Below are 27,415 nucleotides of genomic sequence, written 5' to 3'. Positions count from 1 at the left end.
TACCAGTATAAATATCTTTTTTTCGTAATTGGTATTGCATTTTATATATATATTTTTCTTATACTGATCTACCTCAGCTTGTTAAATTACCTCATTTAATCCATTGTATGAGTGTATCCTTATATAATGATTTGATTACATGTTTAATGTTTCTCAATATTATACCTTTGCCTTTTTTTCTGATTATTTCCCTTAGAATAACTAATTGAAATTAGATTTGCTTTTAAAGGATGAGCATGTCAGATCTTGACATATATTTCTCCGTAAAAAAGATGACTTTTGCCCTCTAGATCCAACACAGGACATGTGTTGTCTTTACCAAACTGGTAAATGAAGCATATTGGATTATTTTAATTTGCATTTTTAAAAAATACCAAGATTATGCACTTTTATTTTTGGCTGCTCCCATGGCATGTGGAAGTTCCCTGTCCAGGGATCTAACCTGTGCCATAGCAGCGACCCAAGCCACTGTAGTGACAGCACCAGATCCTTAACCTGCTGTGCCACAAGGGAACTTCTGGCATATTTCAACACTGACCATTTGCACTTTTTGTATAGGTGTGAGTTGCCTTAATGTTTCCTGTTACTTTCATTTTATTATGAATTTACAAGGGCATTTTATATATTAGAAACTGAAAAGACTGTCATAGATGCTACAAATAGGTTTACCCAATTCTTAATTATCTTTTAATATTATGATATATTTTGTAGTATAGAAATTTTAAGTTTTTATATAGTAAAATCCATCAGTCTTTTCTTTTAGGGTTTCTTGCTTTTTTTTTTTTTGTCTTTTTGCCTTTTCTAGGGCTGCTTCCCGCGGCATATGGAGGTTCCCAGCCTAGGGGTTGAATCGGAGCTGTAGCCGCTGGCCTACACCAGAGCCGCAGCAATGCGGGATCCGAGCCGCATCTGCAACCTACACCACAGCTCACAGCAACGCCAGATCCTTAACCCCCTGAGCAAGGCCAGGGATCGAACCCGAAACCTCATGGTTCCTAGTCGGTTCCTTAACCCACTGAGTTCCTAGTCAGATTCATTAACCACTGCGCCACAACAGGAACTCCAGCCTTTTTTAACCTTAAAAGTATTTTACCTATCTCAAGACCATAACAATATTTTCTTTTATCTTTATTTCCATGTATTATATTTATTTTTTTACTTTCATGTCTTCAATATTTTTAGAATAATTTGGCATATGGGAGAGTAGGTGTCTAACCTCATTTTTTCAGGTGGTTAACGAATCCGACTAGGAACCATGAGGTTGCGGGTTCGGTCCCTGCCCTTGCTCAGTGGGTTAACGATCCGGCGTTGCCATGAGCTGTGGTGTAGGTTGCAGACGCGGCTCGGATCCCTCGTTGCTGTGGCTCTGGTGTAGCCCGGCGGCTACAGCTCCGATTCAACCCCTAGCCTGGGAACCTCCATATGCCGCAGGAGCGGCCCAAGAAATAGCAACAACAACAACAACAACAACAACAACAACAACAAAATACCGTTACTGTTATAAATTAAATTCCCAAACATAACGTAGGTCTGTTCCCCACTTTTTGTTTTGTTTCACTGACCTATTTGACTATTTCTGCTTCTCTGCCATCCCTACGTTATTTTATCCCCCTTAGCGTTTAGTGCATTTCATACCTAGTAGGGAACACATTCGCCTACACAGCATGGTTGACGAAGTTGACTACAGCCTGCATCCTAACCCTTTAATTCATTTCCACCTTCTAATACATAGTGAGTGTATTTCCTTTTTCCCATTTCTATTTCAGATTTTTTTTCTTTGAATTCCTCTTAGAAAGTGGGAAGGGAAGAAAAGTTAAAATATGAGCTGAATTTGGAACAGAATGTTGAAAACAAACTTTGACCCTCCTTGTATTATATATTAGCATTATCAGTTTTAAAAAATGACTTAAAATGAAGTAAAAAAAGAAAAAAGAAGATATTCTTTCTAGTAGGAGTAAGTCTATACAATTTTATTTATGTATCCTTTGCATCAATTCATCCTGAAACAAAGAAATATCAAGTTTCATTCAATGTAGTGTATGTTTCTCTTTAAGCTTAAAAATCTTAACACAAAAATCGCAGTTAGGAAATTATGATTTATAAAATGATTTTTAATGATATTTTCGGTATCTATAAAATCCTTGGGTCATTGTTAAAGTAGAGTAATAAAACTATTGTAAATGGTTGATGATTACATTTCATTCTAGGCATACCTTCTCCAGAGATTCAGCTTGGATTCAAACTCAGAGAGGATCCACAAGAGCAAATAAATAAAAATAAGATGATGCCTGTGCTTTGTGAGGATGCAGTCTTACAGGTGTGTTGCATATTGATTAAATACATACTTATTAAAAATTGGTAATGCTATTTGAAAGAGGGGCAAATTACTAATGATTAATTCTTTTTGTGTATTATTTTGCTTCTTTCTTCTCTTATTCAGCTTTTTTTTTTTTTCTAGCCAGTCTTTCTGTTTCTTTGAGGCAACTCTGGGGAAAGCCAGTTGTTTTAGGCCCTCTTTCCATTATCTCTCTCTCTGATAGAGCTGTTGAAGAGAGTTAAAATAGTCTAAAATAAGATATAATTACAGTTTTCATCTCCATTGTATGGAAGAGGTCATCTTAAATTTGTAAAGAAGATACTAGTTTGTGTGGTATAACTTAAGATATGAGCCACTGAAAGACCCTTCTCTTGTCCTCTGTGTGGACACACATTCATATACATAAATTTTCATTTGTTTGTTGCTTTTTAATGCAATCATTATGAGGACAAGGTAAGGGATGATTGTGTTAGTACCTTGGCATAATTAAGTTAGCTAACCAGAGATAACTACAGACTCTTAAGAAATGGAAGGGAAGAACACGTGTATTTTCATAGCAGAAAGTGGCAGCATTTCTAAAGCATGACTATGACAGTCTGCTTAATCTTATTCCTAGGAAGATGTATCACTTAAACTATCTATAGTCACAAGAGAAAAATTTGATACCAAATATTTTTTTCTTAAAGCTAAAATGCCTATATTTAGCTTCTAATGATTTGTTTAGAAATTAGTTTGCAGGTTCTGAATTAAGAAAAAGAATTTTTCCCCCTAGCTTCAGTAACTGTGAAATAGGAAATAATAATTAGTTTTTGTTTTTTAATTTATTTCAGAAACATTTTACTGTGTGAATATTGTACCAGACTCTAGACTGTACCTGAGAACAGTGATGTTGAAAGTTTGATTACCAGACTTATTTGAGTAGCTTTTTAAAAATATAGACTCTCAGACCAAGGCTTGAGTGGAAATTGGGAATCTTCATTTTTCAAAAGCCTCCCAAGTAATTCCTGATGATCATCCAGATTATAATAGTTGTCTTAGAGGACTGGAAGAGTTAATGAATGTGTATGTAAAAGGATTTTCATCAGATAGTAAATCAGCCAACTGCTAGTTATGAGCTTCTTATAAAATTAGGGTAAGAAGGATAAGTGAAATACTTGATATTTGTCCTTCTTTTTTTGCCTTCATGGGAATTAATTGGTAGTAAAATGGATTCCTCCTTTAACTTTTCCCTGCCCCACATTTTTGTTTATAGTAAAAGTTAGACCATATAACCAAAATGTCTAAGCTTCTGTAACAAAAAAAAATTTTTATGCTTTTTAGGGCCACACCCATGGCATATGGAAGTTCCCAGACTAGGGGTCCCACCGGAGCTGCAGCTACTGGCCTACACCACAGCATTGTGGGATCTGAGGTGCATCTGCACCCTACACCATAGCTCTCCACAACACCAGATCCTTGACCCACTGAGTGAGAGGCCAGGTATCGAACCTGCATCCTTATGGGTACTAGTCAGGTTTGTTAATCGCTGAGGCAAAATGGGAACTCCTATAGCAAATCTTAATTAATATTATTTTTTAAACTCACACATTGCTACTTTCACAGTTTCTTTTTTTTTTGTCTTTTTGCTATTTCTTGGGCCGCTCCCGCGGCATATGGAGGTTCCCAGGCTAGGGGTTGAATCGGAGCTGCAGCCACCGGCCTACGCCAGAGCCACAGCAATGCTGGATCCGAGCCTCGTCTGCAACCTACACCACAGCTCACGGCAACGCCGGATCGTTAACCCACTGAGCAAGGGCAGGGACCAAACCCGCAACCTCATGGTTCCTAGTCAGATACGTTAACCACTGCGCCACGACGGGAACTCCAAAATTTTTATGTATCTTTTTTTTTTTTTGGTCTTACTTATTTATTTATTTTTTTGTCTTTTGTCTTTTTTAGGGCCGCACCTGCAGCATTTGAGGTTCCCAGGCTAGGGGTCTAATCGGAGCTGTAGCCGCCGGCCTACACCAGAGCCACAGCAACGCCAGATCCAAGCCGCGTCTGTGACCCACACCACAACTCATGGCAACGCCAGATCCTTAACCCACTGAGCAAGGCCAGGGATCAAACCCAAGACCTCATGGTTCCTAGTCAGATTCGTTAACCACTGAGCCACGACGGGAACTCCTAATGGATAGATACCTAGAGTATATAGTATATATTATATATATTTTATAACTCAACAACAGTAAACACCCTGATTAAAAAGTGGGTAAAGGACATATAAGTAAAGAAGATGTGCAGATGGCTAATAAGTACATGAAAAGATACTCAGTATCATTAATCATTAGGGAAATGGCTGTTATCAAAACAAAATAACAAATGTTGAGAATATGGAAAAATTGGCTTTCTTATTCATTGCTGTTGGAAGTGTAGAATGGTGTAGCAGCTGTGGAAAATGGTATGGTAACTCCTCAAAAAATTAAACAGAGTTACCATATCCAGAAATTTCACTTCTGGGCATATACCCAAGATAAGTGAAAGCAGGGACTTGAAAATATATTTGTACACCCACACACATAGAAGCATTATTCACAATAGCCAAAAGTAGAAGCAACCCAAATGTTCATTGATAGGTGAGTAGATAAATAAAATGTGATACAGGAGTTCCTGTTGTGGCTCAGTGGTTAACAAATCCAACTAGGAATCATGAGGTTGCAGGTTCGATCCCTGACCTTGCTTAGTGGGTTAAGGATCTGGTGTTGCCCTGAGCTGTGGTGTAGGTTGCAGATGTGGCTCAGATCCTGAGTTGCTGTGGCTCTGGCGTAGGCCAGCGGCTATAGCTCTGATTAGACCCCTAGCCTGGGAACTTCCACATGCCACGGGCGTGGCCCTAGAAAAGACAAAAAGACAAAAAAAAAAGTTAAACATACATATAGTAGAATATTAGCCCAAGAAAGGAAAGAAGTGCTAATACATGCCATAACATGGAAGAACCTTTAAAACATCATACTAAGTGAAATAAGCCAGTCACAAAAGGATAAATATTACACGATTGCTTTTTTTTGGCTGTGTCTGTGGCCTGTGGAAGCTCCTGGGTCAGGGATCTAACCCATGCCACAGCAGCAACCCAAGCTGCTGCAGTGACAACGCCAGATCCTTAACCTGCTGCTCCACAAGAGAGCTCCCTATGTGATTCCTTTTATATGAGGCACTTAGAGTAGTCAAATTCATAGAGACAGAAAGTAGAAGCATAGATGCCAGGGGTTGGGAGAGGGATAAATGGGGAGTTTAATAGGTGTGGAGTTTCAGTTGGAGAAGATGAAAAAGTTCTGGAAATGGATGCTGGTGATGATTGTACATCAGTGGGGATGTACATAAAGCCACAGAACTGTGCATTTAAAAACAGGAGTTCTTGTCATGTCTCAGTGGAAATGAATCTGACTAGCATGCATGGCAGTGCAGGTTCAGTCTCTGGCCTCCCTCAGTGGGTTAAAGATCTGGCTTTGCCATGAGCTGTGGCATAGCTTGCAGACGTGGCTTGGATCTGGCATGGCCGTGATGTACCCTGGGAACCTCCATGTGCCACGGGTGCGGCCCTAAAAAAAAAAAGAAAAAAGACAAAGAAAAAGTCAAAATGGTAAATTTTATGTTCTGTGTATTTTATCACAATAAAAATAATGCTAAGAATAAAATAAAAATTATCTTAAATGTTGTTTTTAGCTTGTTGCATTAGCTTAGCATTCCTCATTTGGAAAAATCCACTTTTTTCTTTCTAGCAACCTCAAGATGAAATGGAACAAAATGAAGCTTTGTTACAGTAAGTATAATGATTTTTGGCATTATTGTAGATATTTTCAGTCATTTTACACATGTAAAATTAGTCTTCATTTTCTTAAGAATTTGAAAGTGACTATATGTTTGAATAATTGTCCTTTTAGCAGCATAAATATATTATTTTACAAACATTTTAGGTAAGATCCATTTCACAAGAAAGACTGAATCAGATTAAGTTGATTCTTTGACTATTAATATTATTTAAAAGCAAATGTATTGCCTAAATGCATAGCATGAAGAATTTGTAGAGCTTTTTGAAATTAGACTTCACAGAACGATTATACTTAAAGAGACTTTATCCTCTTAGGTCTGTTTTTTTTTAGTTTTTTTTTTTTTTTTTTTTTTTTGAAACAATGGTTCTCAAAGTATGGTCCTTTGGACCCCCTGGGAGTCTCTGAGACTCTTTCCTGAGGGTTTGTGACGTCACAACCATTTTCCTAATAATGCTAACGTATTATTTTCCTGTTTCACAGTATCGGCATTTGTACTTAAAGTGCTAAAGCAAATGCTGGATAAAATGCCAGAACCCTAGTAGGGCAGTGGCACAACACAGTAGTCACTGCGTTGTTCATTGTCACATGTATTAGCAGTTTGAAGAAAGGTCTAGTTTTTAGTGCATTTGATGAAGCAGAAAAGTTATTAGTTCTTATTAAATTTCTACCCTTGAATATATATCTTTTTACACTTCTGTGTAAAGCATGGTAGTTGCCTCAGGAAGAGCACTTGTGAACTTGTTTGATTTACAAGATTTTTTTAGAAAAAAACTATCTTCACTTTTTCTTTTTTAACTTGGTTATTTCCACTTGCATATATGGCAGATGTTTTCTTGAAATTGAATGAAGAAAATCAGACATTTTAAGGAAAACAACTGTGATGGTATTTGTTACCAATGAAAAAATTCAAGCTTTCAAGTGAAAATTAGAATTTAGGAAATTGTGTGTCTATTATCCTGACCTTGACGGCTCTCCAGTACTCAAAACTTGCTGGTGAGAAGAGCGGAAATATTTATGAAGGTGACCTTTTTGAGATTTTTGTAATGAAATGAATCAATATGAAAAAGATCTACATAACTCAACAGATCAGTTGACAGAACAGTGCATAGTCACCCACAGACAAAAGAGTCATTCAAAGTGCAAGATAGGCCAGTGCGTTATGGTGTAAAAGAATACTGGAAGTTTATTGATTTTTGTTTCAATTTTCACATTTCTGATAACTTTTAAGGAAGCTGCTGCTTTTAGAGTTTCGGTATGTTATCTTAAAAAAATAAAATAAAAATGCATTATTATCCAAAAAGGCTACTAAAGCGTTCCTTCCTTTCCCAACTGCACATCTGTGGGAGGGCAGATTTTTGTTACATGCTTCAAACAAACAAACAAAAAATGGCAAAAGATTGAATGCATTGTAGCAGCTCAGGTGGATGCTGTCTTCCATTAAGCCATACATTAAAGAGATTTTTAAAAAGGTGAAACTGTGCCACTTTCTCACTAAATTTGTTTTTCATTTTGGAAAATGCAACAATTTTTCATTAAAATGTATTATAGTGATACTGTTTTATTATTCTTATTTTTAAATGGCTAACATTTTTCTACATTTTAACTTCTAATATATAAAATATAAATAAATATAAGCCACATGAACAAAAATTGAGTTCTTCTCTCATTTTTAAGAGTGTAAAAGAGTCCAGAGATCAAAAAGTTTGAGAATCGAAGTTCCCGTTGTGGCTCAGTGTTTACCGAATACGACTAGGAACCATGAGGTTGTGGGTTTGATCTCTGGCCTCGCTCGGTGGGTTAAGGATCCAGCATTGCCCTGAGCTGTGGTGTAGGTCACAGATGTGGCTTGGATCCCGAGTTGCTGTGGCTCCAGCATAGGCTGGCAGCTACAGCTCTGATTAGACCCCTAGCCTGGGAACCTGCATATGCCACGGGTGCAGCCTTAGAAAAGACAAAATAAATAAATATTAAAAAAATAATAAAACTCTAAAAAAAAGTTTGAGAATCACTATTTTTAAAATTTATTTATTTATTTATTTACTTATTTATTTATGTGGATGTTCCTGGGCCAGGGATCAAGCTGAGAATTGCTATTTTAAAATAACCCTTTTACTGAATATATCAGCAATATATGTCCCTGTGCAGAAATGGAAAAAGAGAAAAGGCTAAGAAAGACTGTATAGCATCCATAATCTCACTGCCTGGCCTTTTAAACATTTTGGAACTTTTTACTTTAGGCTGTCTATATATTTTTGTTCATATTGTCTACAAAATTGGGATTATTCTGCACATAGTTTTGCTTCTGTTTTTAAATTTTAAGTAATAGTTTATCATAAGTATTTCCTCACATCATTAATATTTTTAAAAAACATGAATCTTAATGGTTTCATAATATTTCATTTTATAACTTACTGTGCTATATAATTGATTTAATCATTTCTCTAATATCGGACATGTATCATGTATATTGTTTGCAGTCTTGCCTGATATAAATAAACTTTTTTAATGACTTAGATGAAAGTTTGCTCTATTTTCAAAAATATCCTAAATTCTCTTTTATGATTAAGGAAAAAAATCTGTTGTTAACCCAAACTATAATTTTGTTTTATTTTTAAATCAGTTTTTTCTCAAAGAATCATGTTTTAGGGGAAAAAATGGCGTTCTTTTCTACTTGCCTCATAGAAATTGTTCTATATGAACAGTTTCATTTTCAAGATAGCTAATGATCACTTCTTCTTTTAGACAGGAAAGAATGTTCAAGTTATTATTCTTGCCTAGAATTCAAGTAGCTATGCCTGGTACATTAAAAGCTGTTCTTAAAACAGCTGAAACGAGAGGTGGTTTTTTCCTTCAAGGAAGATATTTTGATTGCATTTGTATAGTAAATTAGATTGAAAGAAAGTTGTTAACTGATTTCTTTTCTTCAATCAACTTTTAATTATCTCAGGCCAGATGATTATAAAATTGTGGACTAAGCATGACTCTTATTTTGCTTTCAAACTTTTCCCTTCAGTATTTCCTACCTTTTCTTTCCCTGCTGTGAAATACAAGGAAGATAAATAGTGTCTTAGAATTTTCTCAGTAGTGATTTTCATTTACATCTCAAATTATAACGACGAACTTTCACTGTATTTGAGGATTTATACAGCCACGCTGCATAAATTAGAACCAGTTTTTCTCTCTGACCCCACTCCCTTATTGGGTAGAGTTATCGCCAAAGTTATCTTTTAGACCTAAATGTAGTTCAGCTTGTTTACATCCCTAAAGTTCATCCATCAATTTTTCAGCTCTCTCCATTTTGCAACCACTTGAAATGTAAATATTAACAAATTGGTAGTAATTGTAAAAGTAATTTGAATGATAGAGCAGAAAAATTACCCTATTTGAAGTTCCTTTAAAAAAAAGCAGTTTAAATTTTATTTGAATAATAGTGTTTTTTCCTTCCCATTAAAATTTTATATTTATTAATTAATTGTTTTTTTTTTTGGATTGGAAAAAGCTGTCCAGTGTTCACTGTGTCATTTCCCCCAGCTGAACTTTCACTGAACCACCAAAGTATTGGAGGTATGTTTTTATGTGTAGAGTTGTATAAAAGTAAATTGATCTTTGCCTGAAAATAGAAGGCTTAGTCAGATATGGATTTATATACAACTAGGCTTGTCTACTGTACATTGCTACCACATATTTTCACATATGAAATCAGTATTGCTGTTGACCTTGGATTGTGCTCTGTAAAGTTGCCCATATGAGAAGCCCCTCAGGTGTAATCAGTTCCTACTCCTCCACGTGTCTACTCTTTTGACTTGTAGTTTTGGGGCTCAGATTTGAACACTGTTTTGTTTCACTGTTCATAGCATTCTTAGTATGTATGTCATGTCTTTCTTTTTTTTTGTCTTTTGTTGTTGTTGTTGTTGTTATTGTTGTTGTTGTTGTTGTTGCTATTTCTTGGGCCGCTCCCGCGGCATATGGAGGTTCCCAGGCTAGGGGTTGAATCAGAGCTGTAGCCACCGGCCTCCGCCAGAGCCACAGCAACGCGGGATCCGAGCCGCATCTGCAACACCGGATCGTTAACCCACTGAGCAAGGGCAGGGACCGAACCCGCAACCTCATGGTTCCTGGTCAGATTCGTTAACCACTGCGCCACGACGGGAACTCCCTCATGTCTTTCTTGACTGGCAGTTACGTAGCCTGTTTACTTGATTTCAGCTGTATGAGAAGATGCCTGTCTTTCTCTTTGAGGTGCCTACTATGTGTATAGTATGGTAAATATTCTTAGTGATTGTTGAAACCTTATGTTAGAAGAAGAGGCACAAGGACATGATACTTGAGATTGAAAAATTAACTTTTAAAAGCTCTGTTTTCTGCTCTGCTACTACAACAATAGCAGTACCACTTAAGTATCAACTTTTGCATGCACTCTAGTGCCTAGATTTTAGTCTGATATTTTTTGTTCATTGTTTTAACAAGTATTTATTGAGAGTGCTAAGTGCCAGGTTTATAGGTGCTATGGGTGTGTATATGGATGCTGAATAAACCAAGGATCCTTAAAAGATAGCTGCTCTGTCTTGGAACTTGAAGATATTAGGATGAATCTGAAATATCTTACTGTTGTTGGAAAGCAAAGATGCTTTCAAGAATTTCTGGGGCAGTGCTAAAAGGATAAAGAGCTGGCTCACTTGTGCTCTCACTGGCCAATGTATGACAAACTAGTGGCGATAAAAACCCAACAGTGATTTTAGTTCATGGAAATAAGTTTGTGGGAAAAAACATGAATTTGTAATGATATTCAAATATGTTAATAGTGGGAGTTCCCACTGTGGCACTATGGTTTAAGGAGCTGATATTGTCTCTGTAGTGGCTCAGGTCACTGCTGAAGTATGGGATAAAATCCCCAGTCTGGCGCAGTGGGTTAAGGACCAAGTATTGCTGCAGCTGTGGCATAGGTTGCAGCTGAGGCTAGGGTTCCATCCCTGGCCAGGAAACTTTCATATGCCACAGGTATGGCCCCCCAAAAAATGTTAATAGAGTACAAAAGGTAGTCTCAATGCAGGAAATAAAGCACCTATAGTGGAATGTTTAAAAATTTTTAATCACTTTAAAAATAGAGACCTATTAATACATTTAGGACAGTCTGCTAATTCCTTTTGGCCCCTACATGAATGCTCCTTTTTATGCCTAACTCAACAGCTTGAGTTCATTTGAATTCTGTTACCTATAATGGGGAAGATAATGACACTGAGAGGGCAGATATGATTTTTCCTCATGTAGTTGCAAATACTTAGAATAACTCAGGCAAAATAGGTTGTTTTTTAACTAAACTAATTCCAAATAATAATTTTACCTTGGCTTCGTGTTAAATATTTTTTTAAGAACTGGAAGAATTTTATAACTTTATTGCCAACATGATACTATCATAGCAATAATTTTTTTTTTTTTTTTTATGGCTGTACCTGTGGCATTTGGAAGTTCTCAGGCTAGGGGTCTAATTGGAGCTACAGCTGCCGACCTGCACCACACCCACAGTAATGACACATCCAAGCTGCATCTGCGACCTACACCACAGCTTATGGCAATGCTGGATCCTTAACCCACTGAGCAGGGCCAGGAATCTAACCCCCATCCTTGTAGATACTAGTCAGGTTTGTTACTACTGAGCCACAGTGAGAACTTCTAAATTGCTATATTTATAAAATATTTGATATATCCCATGAATATCCAAATGAGTCATTTCAAGTTATTTGATTAAAAAATGCTGAGTGAGACAATATGTTTTAATGCTTTAATAAGACTGGAATGAAACATATGTTATCTTCTAGGGCTTGAGCCTGAAAATCCTGAAGTGTTACCACACACAAAAAAGGTTGGTTTGTAAAATAGAAATTAGCTATTTTGATCTTGGTTTAGAGTTTTGTAATTATATTAAGTATCAAGCCCGTTTAAGGTCTTCTCCTAGGCAAATATATGACTTAAATCATTTCAGTAAATAGAAATCTATTCTTTTCTAACAACCCATTTCAGAACTTATTTTTCCTTATCTCTAGTGAAATAGAATTTTCTCGATCTGTATGTTTTTTTTTAGCATTGTAACTCTCTTATTCTTTATCTAGAGGTGAAGCATATAATTTAATATCAAACTATTTGCTGAGGTGATATAGCAAAAATGCCTTGTTGCTTTGTCTATTACCCTGTTTCCTTTAATAGTTCCTGCTGGATATTGCTTTCCCACATTCCAGTTGCTAATCAGTAATTGTGTGCTGAGTGCTTGTTTTGATTTTGCTTTCTGCTCGGTGCTGTGGGGAATCGGAGGACTCTAAGACTGGTCCTGCCTATAACAGACTCGCTGGAGTCTGGAGTCAAGGACCTCCCCAGGCGAACCCTACTGTATCTGTACCTTACTTCATCTCTGGTGTACCTTACACATTCTTATATCATGTCTTCGTTCAAGTCAGGAGCCAGGAAGCAAGGGAAAGAGCATGACATTTGGAACCAGTGTGTACCAGGGGCAAGTGTTTCATTTATGTGTGTAATGTACGGGAAGCAACATACATTTAGGATTAAAGGAGGACTGAGAATGATGATAGTGCATGGTGTCTAGGAATTAGCATGGTACCTAGGTGGTGCTTAAAAAATACGTGTTTTTTCCCTCTTTCACTCTTTCACAAATCATTAATTTCTGGCTTAAGTCCCTTTTCAATCTGTCTCAGATGACTGTGGTGATCTTTTTGTTGTCTTTTTAGGGCCTCACCCGTGGCTTATGAAGGTTGCTAGGCTTGGGGTCGAATCGGAGCTGTAGCTGCTGTCCTACAGCAACACCAGATCCAATCCGAGTCTATGACCTACACCATAGCTCATGGCAATGCTGGATCTTTAACCCACTGAGCGAGGCCAGGGATAGAACCTTCGTCCTTGTGGATACTAGTCGGATTTGTTTCCACTGAGCCATGTTGGGAACTCTGACTGTGGTGATCTTGACCAAAGTAATTGCTCCCTCTCCAGCATTCATTATTCACTGACTTTGTTCGTATTCCCCAGTCACTTGCGTCCTGTGACATTAATAGATATTCAGAGAAAAATGATTTTTTTTGAACAAAGAAATTTAGGGAACATTGAATCCGAAAGTCTCCTCAGATATTTATAGTGCACGTGTTTTGAAAACTTTGTTTAACCAGACATTTTTCTGGCAATCATGAAAACCCTTCACTGCCTCTCTTTTTTTCACCCCAGAAAACTTATAACACCAGAGCTTTAGTTCCTGTCACTCATGCTGTGTTTTTGACATTATTTCTACTTTATATATTAATGCCTTCAGTCTTCATTTAGAAATTAAGTTTCTTTAGGACAAAGTTCAGTATATATACTTTGTTACAACTGGGTCTTGAATTTAGTAGATTGGACTTCAGTAGGAGCTAGACCTTGAACTGTAACTTATGGAATGGATAGGATCCAGTTCTTCAATTCCTTCTAAATTCCTTTTATTTTTATGAGCAAATTATAGTTTGCATTCCTAATAAATATATCATCTTAGCTCTGTATGCTACGTACAGAAAAGATAAATGGTGGCATGTAGCAAAGGAAGAGAGGGAGAATAAAATATTTTTCACTTATTCAAATCAAATCAGTATTAGAGGGCTTACAAATTACAGTGCATCCTGGCAGAGTGATGTGTCGTTGAAGGTAGAATTGATTTTTATTTAAAAAAAATTTTTTTTTTTTTTTGGTTGCGCCCAAGGAAAGTAACCTGGGCCCGGGAGTAAACTTGGACCATAGCAGCGACCGAAGCTGCTGTAATAACAACTTCAGATCTTTAACCTGTTGCACCACAAGAAAACTCCTGGATATGATTTTTAGAAACAGCCAAAAGTCACTGAAGCCCATTCCATTATTTAAGGTCAAGCAAATTAACAGTTTTAAATGTTGAAAAGAAGTTTAGTGCCTTTAAGCTATTGAGACTGGCTGAATGGCTTGAATGGCTTATAAACGATTTTGAAAGCACTTTCAAAAGAGGAAATCTAATATTTTGATCATTGGAAACATTGTGAGAAGAGTTATAACCTATTAAGGTGATGTCTTGGAAAATAATAGTCATTTAGAAATATAATTTTTTTTGGTTTTTGTTTAAAACAATCTCAACTCAGAACAATTAATTTATAGCCAGAGCTTGTAATATTTACATAGAACTGTGTTTTCTTTTTGCTCCCTGACCTCCTGGCCTTTGGCTTTTTTACTTCACGTGTACATATTCATACAAAGATGGGAAATAAGAAGGTGAAACTATGGAAATTTTGTTCCTGGTTAGTAATTTTAATAAAATTCAATAGAGATTTTTAGCAAGGGAGACTTTTATAGCTATTAACTGCAGTAAAGTTTTTAGATTATTTGTTAATTTAATATCCATGTCATCTCTGCCTCTTCCCTTAGCCCAGATAATTTAAACTTAGCTGTATAGTTCACCATCTATAATTATGGTGCAGCCAGTTTTACCCTTGTCCACTATTAAATTAACCATGTGTTCACAGCCATTGATAATTTGGTATAATCAGCTAATAAAGAGTATTTTTATTTATGGAAGGGAGGAAAGTTGAAACACTTTTTTGTATATGCTATAATGATGAACTTCTACTTGAAATATTTAGGAAACAAGTACAGATGGAGACTCTTGTGAAATAAGCCTTCTTTCAAGTATTACTATTAAAGAATATGATACATTTGCTGTAGAGGAGAAATCATTAATAGAACCAGAGAAGGTCTTGGCAGTACCAAATACATTTTCTGAGCTTGGAAAGGAAGTCACACTGACCATGACTTCTGAAGAAACCAAAGATGAAGAAAGCTCTCTCGAAACTTTTGTTTCTGCCTTAGAAGGGTTACTGGCATCACCAGAAGCTACCCAGGAGGAAAGACTGTTTGGCATAATGAGTGACTTTGAACCTAGAGAGTTGATGAACCCACTGAACTGCTCTCCAAATTCCGTTTCAATACCCTTGACCTGTCACAGAGATTTACTAGAAAACAAAAAGGAGGATGCCTTGCCAGCTGAGTTGTTAGCATCCCTAAATGCATTGTCAGAAGCCAAGGTGGAAGCTGTCTATCACAGAAAAGAGGGAGGCATCAGTCTCAGTGCTGAAAATGAATGTTTGGGAGTGGAGCCTTGTCTTTCTCAGATCGATGAAGATTGTACACAAATAGGAGAGGTGAATTTTGAGACTCTTTGTTCTGCTCCACCATTTGAACAAGATTCCAAGTTAGCTGAGCTGCAGGACAAGCATCTTTCAGCACAGCAAGTAAGTCCAAGTATGAGTATGATTTTGCTTTTTTATAGTGACCATTAACAAGTCTTTCTTACCCACATACCTTATTTTAAATTCAAACCTTCTACCCAAATACTAACACTTAGAAGGTACTTTTTGACTTTGAAACATATGGTGATCTTTTTAATGTTCCTGGGTAAAGTTTTCAAGTGTTAAAAAGTTAAAGTAGTTAAGTTTCTTCCTTGAAAAATGGAGAAGATATATCATCATTGGACTGCTTATTTAAAGGAAGGAAAAGATTATCACAATTTTCTGGCACTGTGTCTACCTGGGTACAGAGTAGAGGTGAGATATCCCATGTTAATTTTGTGGGCCATAAAACATACGCAGTTGGGCTGCCAAGAGAGGGAAAACATGCCTGGCTTCAGTAGAACTTTATTTTGCATTCTGTGTCTGAGGATACTGTTGGGTGTCACAGTTCTTGGGTTTAGAATTCCGGGATTATTATGTTTGGAGGCCCTGTAGTGGCCTATCACTTGCCAAGTCTCTTTTTCATGTTGACAAATTTTTTTCCTTTTAAAAATTGTCTTTAATTTTTCCTGATAATAATAGTAATACAGCCTCATTATAAAAAAACTAATATTACAGCAATATATAATAATACAGTAAGAGGAAGTCCTCCACAATTCTGTTCTCCAGAGATAATCGCTGTTAACAGTTTGCTCTGTATCTCCATTTTTTTCTACACCTGTTCTATGTAAGTTTTCTTTTATATACATGTGATTACATGTCAACTTGTTTTTTAAATTTAATAATATACCTTGGTTATCTTTCTGTATCAACAAATGTAGTACTACTGCAAATGTTTCTACTTGTTGAATGGTATTTCACTGTAGTGGTATATTTTGTATATATATGTGTGTGTATAGATATATAATAGTGTAATTTATTTAACCATTTCACTAATGATGGTCATTTGGCTTGTTTTCTTTCTTTTCTTTTTTCCTTCTGGCTGTTATCAAAATGCTCCTATGAACATTTCTTGGAATATTTAAATAACATGATACTAAGCTCATGTTATAACACACCCACCTGGAATAATACTGCATGCAATTCAGGTCTAAAAAATTCAAAATATATATATGCATAATGATATTTTCTAAATCCAGAAAAAGAGAAAGGCATGAAGATTAAATTAAACATTCCAGGATTCTAATCTAAAAAGGTAATATGAGTGTGTCAAGTATAGGGAATTATGACTGGTGTTGCTAGAGGGAGCATGAATTTAGGAGGTCCTTAAAAAAAAAGTCTACTTAAAGGTAGAAAGGAGATTGATTTAAAATTAATTACTCTTCCTCAGCTACAATAAAAATATGAAGATTATTACCTTGGGAAGCTTTGAAAGGTGGATATCTCAAGAAATGTTTATACAATATGTATAAAAATATGTACCCTGATGAAAGTTAGGTCTGTAATAGATGATTAAGGGGAGGTTAGAACCATTCATGATATACTGCTAACCTTTTAAAATCAATGTAATAGAGGTTATGTATGTCTCGTCTCAGAAGTATCACTTACTGTTGCTGTCACGTAACGAAATACTAGACTGAGTAAAATATTGATCTGGCCTGGCATGACATTTCTCCTGTTTTTAATGTGTCTCTTTTCATTATGTGCTACCCATTTCCTGTGAAATTAAAGCACCCACAGTGACCTTAGGTTTACCTGTGTTTTTAAGAATGAATATTGGTAAAACACAAGTTTTTACTCGTGTTCTTCTTGTCGTAGGCTTTTAAATCTGCATTGTTCTTTACGATGTTCATTATTATAAAATTTTCATTGTGTTCACTTGTCTATGGGTTTTTGTACTTTTATCTTATGAGGTATTTTTGTGTAAAAAAAGGACAAGATAAAACTTACTCTTTTGCAAGTAACTGTCCAGTTTTCCCAACGTCATTTATTGAAGAGAATGCCCTTCCCCATTGTATAGTCTTAGCTCCTTTGTTGTAAATTAATTGACCACATATGGGTAGGTTTATTTGGGAGCTCTCTATTCTGTTCCATTGATCTATGTGTCTGTTTTTATGTCAATATTTTGCTACTTTTGTGCTCTACCACAAAAATAAAATTCTTCTAATTTTATTTTTATGCATTGTTGTAATTATTCGTGTTTGTATTTACATCTTAATATAGACTCTAGAAGACCCAAATTTATTTGGATTGGAAACTTTGGTTCATCAAAATGTCAACTCTTGTGATCCACTAAATAACAAGGGAAATTTAAATCCAGCAAAAAACAACTCTGACCAGGATACCCCACTTGTGTTAAGGAGATCGTCCAGACTGAAAGTAGGCAAAGATGCAAAGCCCACAACAGATGACATGTTTAAGATGCCAGAAAAGATTTCACCCAAAATACTTGGCTGTGAGAATCAAACAAATAATAACTCTTCAACTGAGAATTTCAGGTATGCTACAGACCTCATAGATAATTTTATGCTTGGGACATTAGAGTCAGCCTACAGTTACCTCTGAGTAAAGAACTTTATTTTTTAATGTTGTTACTTATATTTATTTTGCAATTTTTTTGCAATTTACTTAGTTTTCAGAAAACTATTTTACTTTTTTTCGAGATAAAGTAATGAGAGATTGTTGTATTTCAACTTAATTCTAATATTCTTTCTTTAATTCTTTCTTTTAATATCCATTACCATACATGGAGTTGCCAATTTTTTTTCTTACAATGAGAACTTTTAAGACCTACTCTCTTAGCAAATTTTCAAATATGCCATACAGTACTATTATATATAGTCAACATGCTGTGTATTACGTGTTCCAGACATACCTTATAACTGGAAGTTTGTACCTTTTTTTTTTTTGTCTTTTGTCGTTTTCAGGGCCACACCCGTGGCATATGGGGGTTCCCAGGCTAGATGTCTAATTGGAGCTGTAACCACTGGCCTACGCCAGAGCCACAGCAACACAGGATCTGAACCACGTCTGTGACCTACACCACAGCTCACGGCCACGCCATATCCTCAACCCACTGAGCAAGGCCAAGGATCCAACCTGCAACCCCATGATTCCTAGTCGGATTCGCTAACCACTGAGCCAAGATGGGAACTCCGGAAGTTTGTACCTTTTGACCATCTTCACCCATTTCACCTGCCTGCCCCATGCCTTGCCTCAAGCAACTACCAGTTTGTTCTCTGTGAATTTGGGTGGTTTTTGTTTTGTTTTGTTTTGTTTTGTTTTTTTAGAGTCCACATGTAAGTGAGATCATACAGTATCTATCTTTATTGTCTGACCTGTTTGACTTAACATAATGCCCTCAAGGACTCATTCCTCTTGTCAAAAATGGCAGCATTTTCTACAGAATTTTTCTGTGACTAAGCACTATTCCTACGTGTGTGTGTGTGTGTGTGTGTGTGTGTGTGTGTATCACACTTTCTACTTAGGTTGCTTCCATGTCTTGGTTATTGTAAATAATGCTACAGTGAAAATGGGGTGCATAATGATTTTGTTTCCTTTAGATAAATACCCATAAGTGGAAGTGCTGGTTCATATGGTAGTTCTATGTTTAATTTTGGGGAGAATCCCCATACTGTTTGCCATAGTGGTTGCACCAATTTACATTCCTACCAGTGGTGCACAAGGATTCCCTTTTCTATTCAGCTTCCTCAACACTCGTTATTTGTTGTCTTTTTGATAATAGCCTTTCTGACAGGTGTGAGGTGATAACTCACTGTGGTTTTGATTTGCATTTCTCTGTTGATAAGTGATGGTAAGCACCTTTTCATTTACCTGTTGGCTGTTCGGATGCTTTCTTTGGAAATATCTTTTTACTTTTTATTTTTTTAATTCGTAGATAAATTTTATTTATTTAATTTTCTTTTGTGGAAATATTTTTTCATATTATTTTCCCATATTAATTATTATAGAATATTGGATAGAGTTTCCTGTGCTATACTGCAGGTCCCCATGGCCCATCCATTCCATATACAGTAGTGTGCATCTACCAGGCCCAAAATTCCCATTCATCCCTCTCCCTGACCTGTCCCCTTTGGTAACCATAAGTTTGTTTTTGAAGTCTGTGAGTATGTTCTGTTTTGTAAATAAGTTCATTTGCATCATTTTTTAAGATTCCACATATAAATGATATCATATGATGTTTGTCTTTCTCTGACTGACTTAGTGTGGTAATCTCTAGTGCCATCCATGTTGCTGCACATGGCATCGTCACATTCTTTATTTTATGGCTGAGTAATAGTCCATTGTATATAGGTACTACATCTTCTTCATCCAGTCTTCTACTGATGGACATTTAGATTGCTTCCATGTTTTGGCTGTGCTGCAGTAAACACTGGGGTGCATGTATCTTTTCAAATTATGGTTTTCTCTGGATATATGTCCAGGAGAGGGATTGCTGGATCATATGGTAATTCTATTTTTAGTTTTTTGAGGAAAAACTAAAACAGTTTTTTTTTTTTGTCTTTTTGCTATTTCATAGGCCGCTCCTGCGGCATATAGAGATTCCCAGGCTAGGGGTTGAATCGGAGCCATAGCCACCAGCCTACGCCAGAGCCACAGCAACGTGGGATCCGAGCCGCATCTGCAACCTACACCACAGCTCACGGCAACACCGGATCGTTAACCCACTGAGCAAGGGCAGGGACCGAACCCGCAACCTCATGGTTCCTAGTCGGATTCATTGACCACTGCGCCACGACGGGAACTCCCAGCACTTACTCTCAGTAGACTTTTTGGTGATGACCATTCTGAACAGTGTAAAGTGATACTTCATTGTAGTTTTGACTTGCATTTCTCTAGTAATTAATGATGTTGAGCATCTTTTCATGTGTTTTTTTGGCCATCTCTGTGTCTTCTTTGGAGAAATGTCTATTCAGATCTTCTGCTTTTTTTTTTTTTTTTGTCGTTGTTGTTGTTGCTATTTCTTGGGCCGCACCCGTGCCCCGCAGCATATGGAGGTTCCCAGGCCAGGGGTCGAATCAGAGCTGTAGCCCCCGGCCTATGCCAGAGCCACAGCAACGCGGGATCCGAGCCGCGTCTGCAACCTACACCACAGCTCACGGCAACGCCGGATCGTTAACCTGAGCAAGGGCATGGATGGAACCCGCAACCTCATGGTTCCTAGTCGGATTCGTTAACCACTGCGCCACAACGGGAACTACCTTTTTTTTTTTGGTCTTTTGAGGGCCATACCCATGGCACATGGAAGTTCCCAGGCTAGGGGTTGAATCAGAGCTTAAGCTGCCAGCCTGCACCACAGCCACAACAATACCAGATCTGAGCCGCATCTGCAGTCTTCTTCACAGCTCACGGCAACACTGGATCCCTAACCCCCTAAGCGAGACCAGGGATCAAACCCACATCGTCATGGATCCTAGTTGGCGTCAGTGTTGGTAGCCACATCTTCCTGCCCATTTTTTGATTTGGTTGTTTGTTTTTTAGATATGAGCTTCTTAAGTTCTTGTATATTTTGGAAATTAACCCTTGGTTGATTGCTTCATTTGCAAAAATTTTCTCCCATTACATGTTTTTTTGTTTTGTGTATGGTTTTCTTTGCTGTGCAAAAGCTTAAGTTCGGTTAGGTCCCATTTGCTTATTTTTGTTTTTATTTTCATTACTCTAGAGATGGATCCAAAAGGATATTGCTGTGGTTTATGTCAAAGAGTGTTCTGCATATATTTTCCTCTAAGTTTTATAGTATCCGGTATTGCAGGAAATGTCTTTTTAGTCGGATTGTTTGGGGTTTTTGGGGGTTTTTTTTCCTGTTGAGTTGTATGAGTTCTTTAAATGTTGCAGATATTAACCTTCTTTAGATATATGATTTGCAAATATTTTCTCCCACTTGGTAGATTTTCTTTTCATTTTGTTCATAGTTTGCATTATAGAAGCTTTTTAGTTTTTGTATATATAGTCTCTCTCAATTGTTGATTTTTGATTTTGGTGTCAAATCCAAAATATCATTGCTAACACTGATGTCAGGATGCTTACTCCCTGTGTTTTTTTCCTAGGAGTTTTATGGTTTCCAGTCTTAGATTCACGTCTTCAATTCGTTTTGAGTTAATTTTTGTGTATGATATAAGGTTGTGGTCCAGTTTTATTCTTTTGCAAGAAACTGTCCAATTTTTCCAACGCCATTTATTGAAGAGCCTGTCCTTCCTTCCCCATTGTGTATTCTTAGCTCCGTTGTCATAAATTAATTGACCTCATATGGGTATGTTTATTTGGGAGCTCTCTGTTCTGTTCCATTGATCTGTGTGTCTGTTTTTATGTCACTATTTTGCAGCTTTTGATCAGTGCTGTACCACATGGCAAGTCCTTTATTTCCTGCAGAGTTTATATCTTTTTCCCTAGAAGGTGCAGATAGAGTGAATACAGTGCAGAGTGGCATGCTGACATGGGGAGTGAGGGACAAGAGACTCAGAATTCATACTTGTAGGTGACTTCCCCAAAGGAGAGAAACCCATAGATGACACAAAGATAAGGCTAGAAACTGTAATAACTGGCATGTCTGTCACAGGATTATCTGCAGTTTTCTTGGGAGCCATCTTCATATTTAAAATTGCCATATTGCATGACAGTAGCTCAGTAAAACATCTTTGAGTTTTAAAAAAATTTAGTCAAAATTTTGATATGATCATCTGTGAATGGTTGTAGAGAACATGACAGTAATTTTAAAAACACATTTATTTTTCAAGAACACGGAGTCCTGCTTTAAGGATTGAAGGTAAAGGGAAGACCATGCGTTCATCCAGACTCAAGAGTGAGGAACAGATCAGGAAAAACAGAAAACTTTCAGGGAAAAATGGTGAGGTGTATTTTACTTCTTTATTTCTTTAAATAAATAACTTACAGAAACATAGAATTCCGGTACTAAAAAGGATTTGGAAATTATATGTCTCAGCCTTTTCATTTTACTGATGAAGTTCAAAGAGGTTAAGGTTTTTCTCCAGCACTGCATAGCTCATTAGTAGTATAACTAGGACTTGATCCTGAACATCTGCCTCATAGGATGGTGTATTTCCTATACTTGTGCTTTTGAGAGAATAGTTGCAGAACCCTTTCCAAATTTAGATGTCTGACCTATCTGTGGTGTGATCAGTCTAGCACAGGCTTTGGGAAGTTATACCAGAAAAACTAAATAGAGGAAAGGAGGCAAAATTATTTCATACACACACACACACACACACACACACACACACACACACACACACACACGAAACATTTTATTTTTTAGTGTATTTTCTTTTTTATTCTCCTTCCTTCTTTCCTAGACCAGGGATCCAGCCTATGGTGGAAGCACCGAGTCCTAACCACTAGACCACCAGGGAACTCCCCAAAGTTTCTTTGTTCCTATATATGTTCCTGTATGCCAAAAAATGCACTGAAAAAAATCTGAAACAGTAAGAACCTAGAAATACTGGTTACAAAATAATAGATAGTGGGATAGTTAGCCAAATTGAAATATGGACTATAGATTAAACAGTAATATTGTTTTAGTGTTAAATTTTCTGAATTTAATAATTTGGTTGTATAAGATAGTGTTGTTGTTTTCAGAGAGTATGCACTTAAGTTTTAGTGCTTAAAGGGGCATGGCGTATATAAGTTATTTTTTATGTATGTAGGTATCTATGTGTGTGTATATATAAAGAGGGAGGTAAAATGATTTGAGTGGTGGAAAAATGTTAACAATGGATGAATCCTTTGTTTTATTTTTACAACTCTTTTATAAGTCTGAAATTATTTCCAGCTAAAAAGTTTAAAATTCAATAAACGAAAAGGAGATAAAAATAAATACCTTTTATGTATATAGGTGCTACCCAGTTACAAAACATGAGAGAAGATCCCATTTACAGTAGTTACAAAAGAGAGGATATCTACTTGTATACCTAATAAGAAATTTTCATTCCTGTAAGAAGAGAGTGTAAAAATTCTAATAAAAAGACTTGAAGAAATAAATGGGAAGAAGAACCTTATTTATTTATTTATTTTTTGTCTTTTTGCCTTTTCTAGGGCCGCTCCCACGGCATATGGAGGTTCCCAAGCTAGGGGTTGAATCAGAGCTGTGGCCGCCAGCCTACGCCAGAGCAACAGCAACACAGGATCCGAGCCGTGTCTTTGACCTACACCACAGCTCATGGCAACGCTGGATCCTTAGCCTACTGAGCAAGGCCAGGGATCGAACCCGCAACCTGATGGTTCCTAGTTGGATTTGCTAACCACTGAGCCACGATGGAAACTCCAGAACCTTATTCTTGACCATAAAGATTCATTTTTATAAGAAATTTAATTCTTCCTATTGTATAAATGCATGAGCGCTCAAGCAGAAACAGATTTTTGTGTATTGTTAATTGTTTTGTTTTGTAGAGCTGGATATTAGTTATGGGAATAATACAGAATTTCAGCTGAGGGAGTTCCTGTCGTGGCGCAGTGGTTAACGAATCCGACCAGGAACCATGAGGTTGCGGGTTCGGTCCCTGCCCTTGCTCAGTGGGTTAACGATCCGGCGTTGCCGTGAGCTGTGGTGTAGGTTGCAGACACGGCTCGGATCCCGCGTTGCTGTGGCTCTGGCGTAGGCCGGTGGCTGCAGCTCCGATTCAACCCCTAGCCTGGGAACCTCCATATGCCGCGGGAGCGGCCCAAGAAATAGCAACAACAACAACAAAAAAGACAAAAAAAAAAAAAAAAAGAATTTCAGCTGAAAAAGTAATGTAAGAGACTTGCCAAGAAAATTCTGAAAAATAAAAGCAAAAGGAGATTAGAGAGGCAGGAACCTGTTCTACATAATATGAAAGCAGTGGAGTTACTGTCTTGGCACAGCGGAAATGAATCTGACTAGGAACCATGAGGTTGCGGGTTCGATCCCTGGCCTCGCTCAGTGGGTTAAGGATCTGGCGTTGCTGTGAGCTGAGGTTTAGGTCACAGATGTGACTTGGATCTGGCGTTGCTGTGGCTGTGGTGTAGGCGGGCAGCTGTAGCTCCGATTTGACGCCTAGCCTGGGAACCTCTCCATATGCCGTGGGTGTGGCCCTAAAAAGACGAAAGACAAAATAAACAAATAAATAAAGCAGTTAGAAAAATGATAGAAATTAAAATAATTTGGTGCTGGCACAGAAATAGATAAATCAATGAAACAGTGTGTATATGTTGAAGCCAAATACGATGGAAATATGGTATCTGTGATAAATACGGTGTCTCAAATTGGTGGCAAAAAGAAGGACTAAACAATAAATAGTGAAAAACACAGACAAATTAGCAACGCTGTAACATTTCCTATACCAAATTTAATTCCAGTTTGGCCAAATATTTAAAGGAAAAAAATTCTAGAAGAAAACACAAGTGAATCTTTTTTATAATCTTGGAAAAATCCCTTTGTAAAGAACAGTTCAAGCCCAGAATCTGGCAGGGAAAAGAATAAAATTAACTGCATACATTAAAAAAAAAATTTGTGTAGAAAAGTATCCTAAAGAAAACCAATCATCAAACACAGAATAAGTACCGGTAACACATGACAAGGGGTTAATTGTACTAGGAAGCAAAGAGCTTCCCTACAAAAGCAGTAGGGATAAAAAAGGGGAAGGAATGTGAATAAGGAGTTCACAGAAAAAACATAGAAACACCTGAAAAAATAATATCTCACTCCTGCTTAAAATACAAGTTAAGAACTATAATTTTCCTGTAAGAGAATGCAGTGAGCATTTGAACATTCCCAGTGTCAAGAATGTGGAAAAAGTAAACATTCTCATATGTTTTTGATAACAGTATAAGTTTCTTAAATCTTTTTACAGGGCAGTTTATTTACATTCATCAGAAATTTAATTCATAATTCTTTTGAATTAATTTTACTTTAAGGGGTTTATTCTATAGCTGTATTTGATGAAATATATAAATTTTTATAAGGAAGTTCATTATAGCATTGCTTATTATAATAAAGTGACTAGAAGCAATCTAAATTAAGTGAACAGTTAACAAATTATAACCAATGAAATAATATTCAGTCTTTTAAGAAATCAGAAGACTATATATATGTGTTGATGAGGGAAAAAAGCCATGTTTTTTTTTTCATGTCATAAGGATGATAACAGATTTCTTATTGGAAACAGTGCAATCAAGAAGAGAGTGGAGCATTAGCTTTAAAGTACTAAAAGAAATTCTATACCTAGAATTCTGTTGCTAGAACCTAGAATTCTGTACCCAGCAAAATATCTTTCAAAAGTGAAGGTGCAGTAAAATTTTAGTCATACAAAGCTTAAAGAACTCATCACCAGTAGGTCCATACTGTAGGAAATGTGAAAGGACATTCTTCAGGCAGAAGAAAGATTATACTAGATGGAAATTTGCATCTACAAAAGGAATGAGAATTGTTGGAAATGTTACTATATGGATAAAAATATAAGATTTTTCTTATTAATCTGTTTTGAAGGTTAATTGGCTGTTTAAACAAAAATAACAATTGATTAGGAACTCCTGGTTTGTTGTATTTTTAAGATTCCACATATAAATATCATACAGTATTTGTTTTCTCTAACTTATTTCCCTTATCATAATGTTCTCCAAGTCCATCCATGTTGTGACAAATGGCAAAGTTAATCCTTTTTAATGGCAGAGTACTATTCCATTGTGTGTGTGTGTGTGTGTGGTGTGTGTGTGTGTGTGTGTGTGTGTGTGTATAAACCCCACATCTTTATCTGTTCATCTGTTGATGGACACTTATGTTGCTTCCATATCTTGGTAATAATAATGAACATTTGGGTGCTTGTATCTTTTCAAATCAGTGTTTCTCTTTTTTTTTCAGATACATACCCAGGATTGGAATTGCTGGGTATATGATAGTTCTATTTTCAGTTTTTTTGAGAAGCTTCCATACCATTTTCCACAGTGGCTACCCCAGTTTACATTCCCACCAATACTTCCCTCTTAAAAGGATTCTTGTGATTTAATATAGGGTTCACCCAGAAGATATATGGTAGTATTCCCTTCCCAAGATCCCTAATCACATCTGTGAAGTCTCTTTTGCTATATAAGATAATATTCTCAGGTTCTGGGGGTTAAGATGTGAACATCTTTGGAGGACCATTAGTTATCTTATCATACCAATTAAAAGCTGGGGTCACTATACTGTTACTAAGAATATCATATGTCATGAACTATAGTACATTATACAATACATCATTATTATCTGACAGAGTAGATTTCAGAACAAAGAATATTAGCAATGATAAAGTTATTTCATAGTGATGGAGGTGTTACTTCCTCAAAGTATATAACAATTCTGAACAGTTTTTCTCTTTTTTCCCTTCCAGTTTTATTGTGATATAATTGACATACACTATATAAGTTTAAAGTATATAGCATTAATGATCTGACTTACATTATGTATATAAAGTGAAATGATTACCACAGTAAGTTTAGTGAACACCCATCATCTCACATATATACAAATTAAAGAAAGAGAAAACATTTTTCCTTGTCATGAGAATTCTTGGTATTTATTCTCTTAGCTTTCATGTTTAATATACAGCAGTGTTGCTTATATTTATCATGTTGTATATTATATCCTTAGTACTTATTTATCTTATAACTGGAAGTTTGTACCTTTTGACTGCCTTCATGCAGTTCCCTCTCTCCCCAACCCCCACCTCTGGTAATCACAAATCTCATCTCTTTTTCTGTTTGCTTATTTTTGAAGTGAAATTAACTTCAAAATGTTAACTATGTTAGTTCCTGTTACACAACATACTGATTCTGTATTTCTATACATTTTTTGATAGGTAAGAAGTAAATTTATTAAGAGACATACACACCCCATAGTCAGAGTGTGGGCCATATCAGAAAGCAAGAAGTCCCTTTCTGTACATTTCAAAAAGATCACTACAATAAGTCTAGATACCATCTGTAACCTTACAAAGATATTATGCAATTATTGACTATATTCCCACACTGCACATTTCACACCTGTGACTCATTTATTTTGCAACTGGAAGTTTGTAGATCTTAATCTCCCTCACCTACAA

The 27,415-nt window shown here is 36.5% G+C and overlaps 1 protein-coding gene across 1 annotated transcript in view; it reads left to right on the top strand.

Annotated features, from left to right (window-relative positions):
* Positions 1–27,415, top strand: part of ANKRD31 (ankyrin repeat domain 31) — a 160,267-nt gene that overhangs the window by 23,761 nt on the left and 109,091 nt on the right. Inside the window, exons 4-10 of the mRNA XM_047778111.1 lie at positions 2,208–2,317; positions 6,076–6,116; positions 9,626–9,690; positions 11,943–11,986; positions 14,760–15,407; positions 17,568–17,842; positions 22,100–22,209. Of these exons, the coding sequence (XP_047634067.1) occupies positions 2,208–2,317; positions 6,076–6,116; positions 9,626–9,690; positions 11,943–11,986; positions 14,760–15,407; positions 17,568–17,842; positions 22,100–22,209 (1,293 nt within the window). The remainder of the gene's footprint in view (positions 1–2,207; positions 2,318–6,075; positions 6,117–9,625; positions 9,691–11,942; positions 11,987–14,759; positions 15,408–17,567; positions 17,843–22,099; positions 22,210–27,415) is intronic.

This window comes from Phacochoerus africanus, chromosome 4 (assembly GCF_016906955.1).
Source record: "Phacochoerus africanus isolate WHEZ1 chromosome 4, ROS_Pafr_v1, whole genome shotgun sequence".
Taxonomy (NCBI): domain Eukaryota; kingdom Metazoa; phylum Chordata; class Mammalia; order Artiodactyla; family Suidae; genus Phacochoerus; species Phacochoerus africanus.
This window is presented reverse-complemented; position numbering and strand designations above follow the sequence as displayed.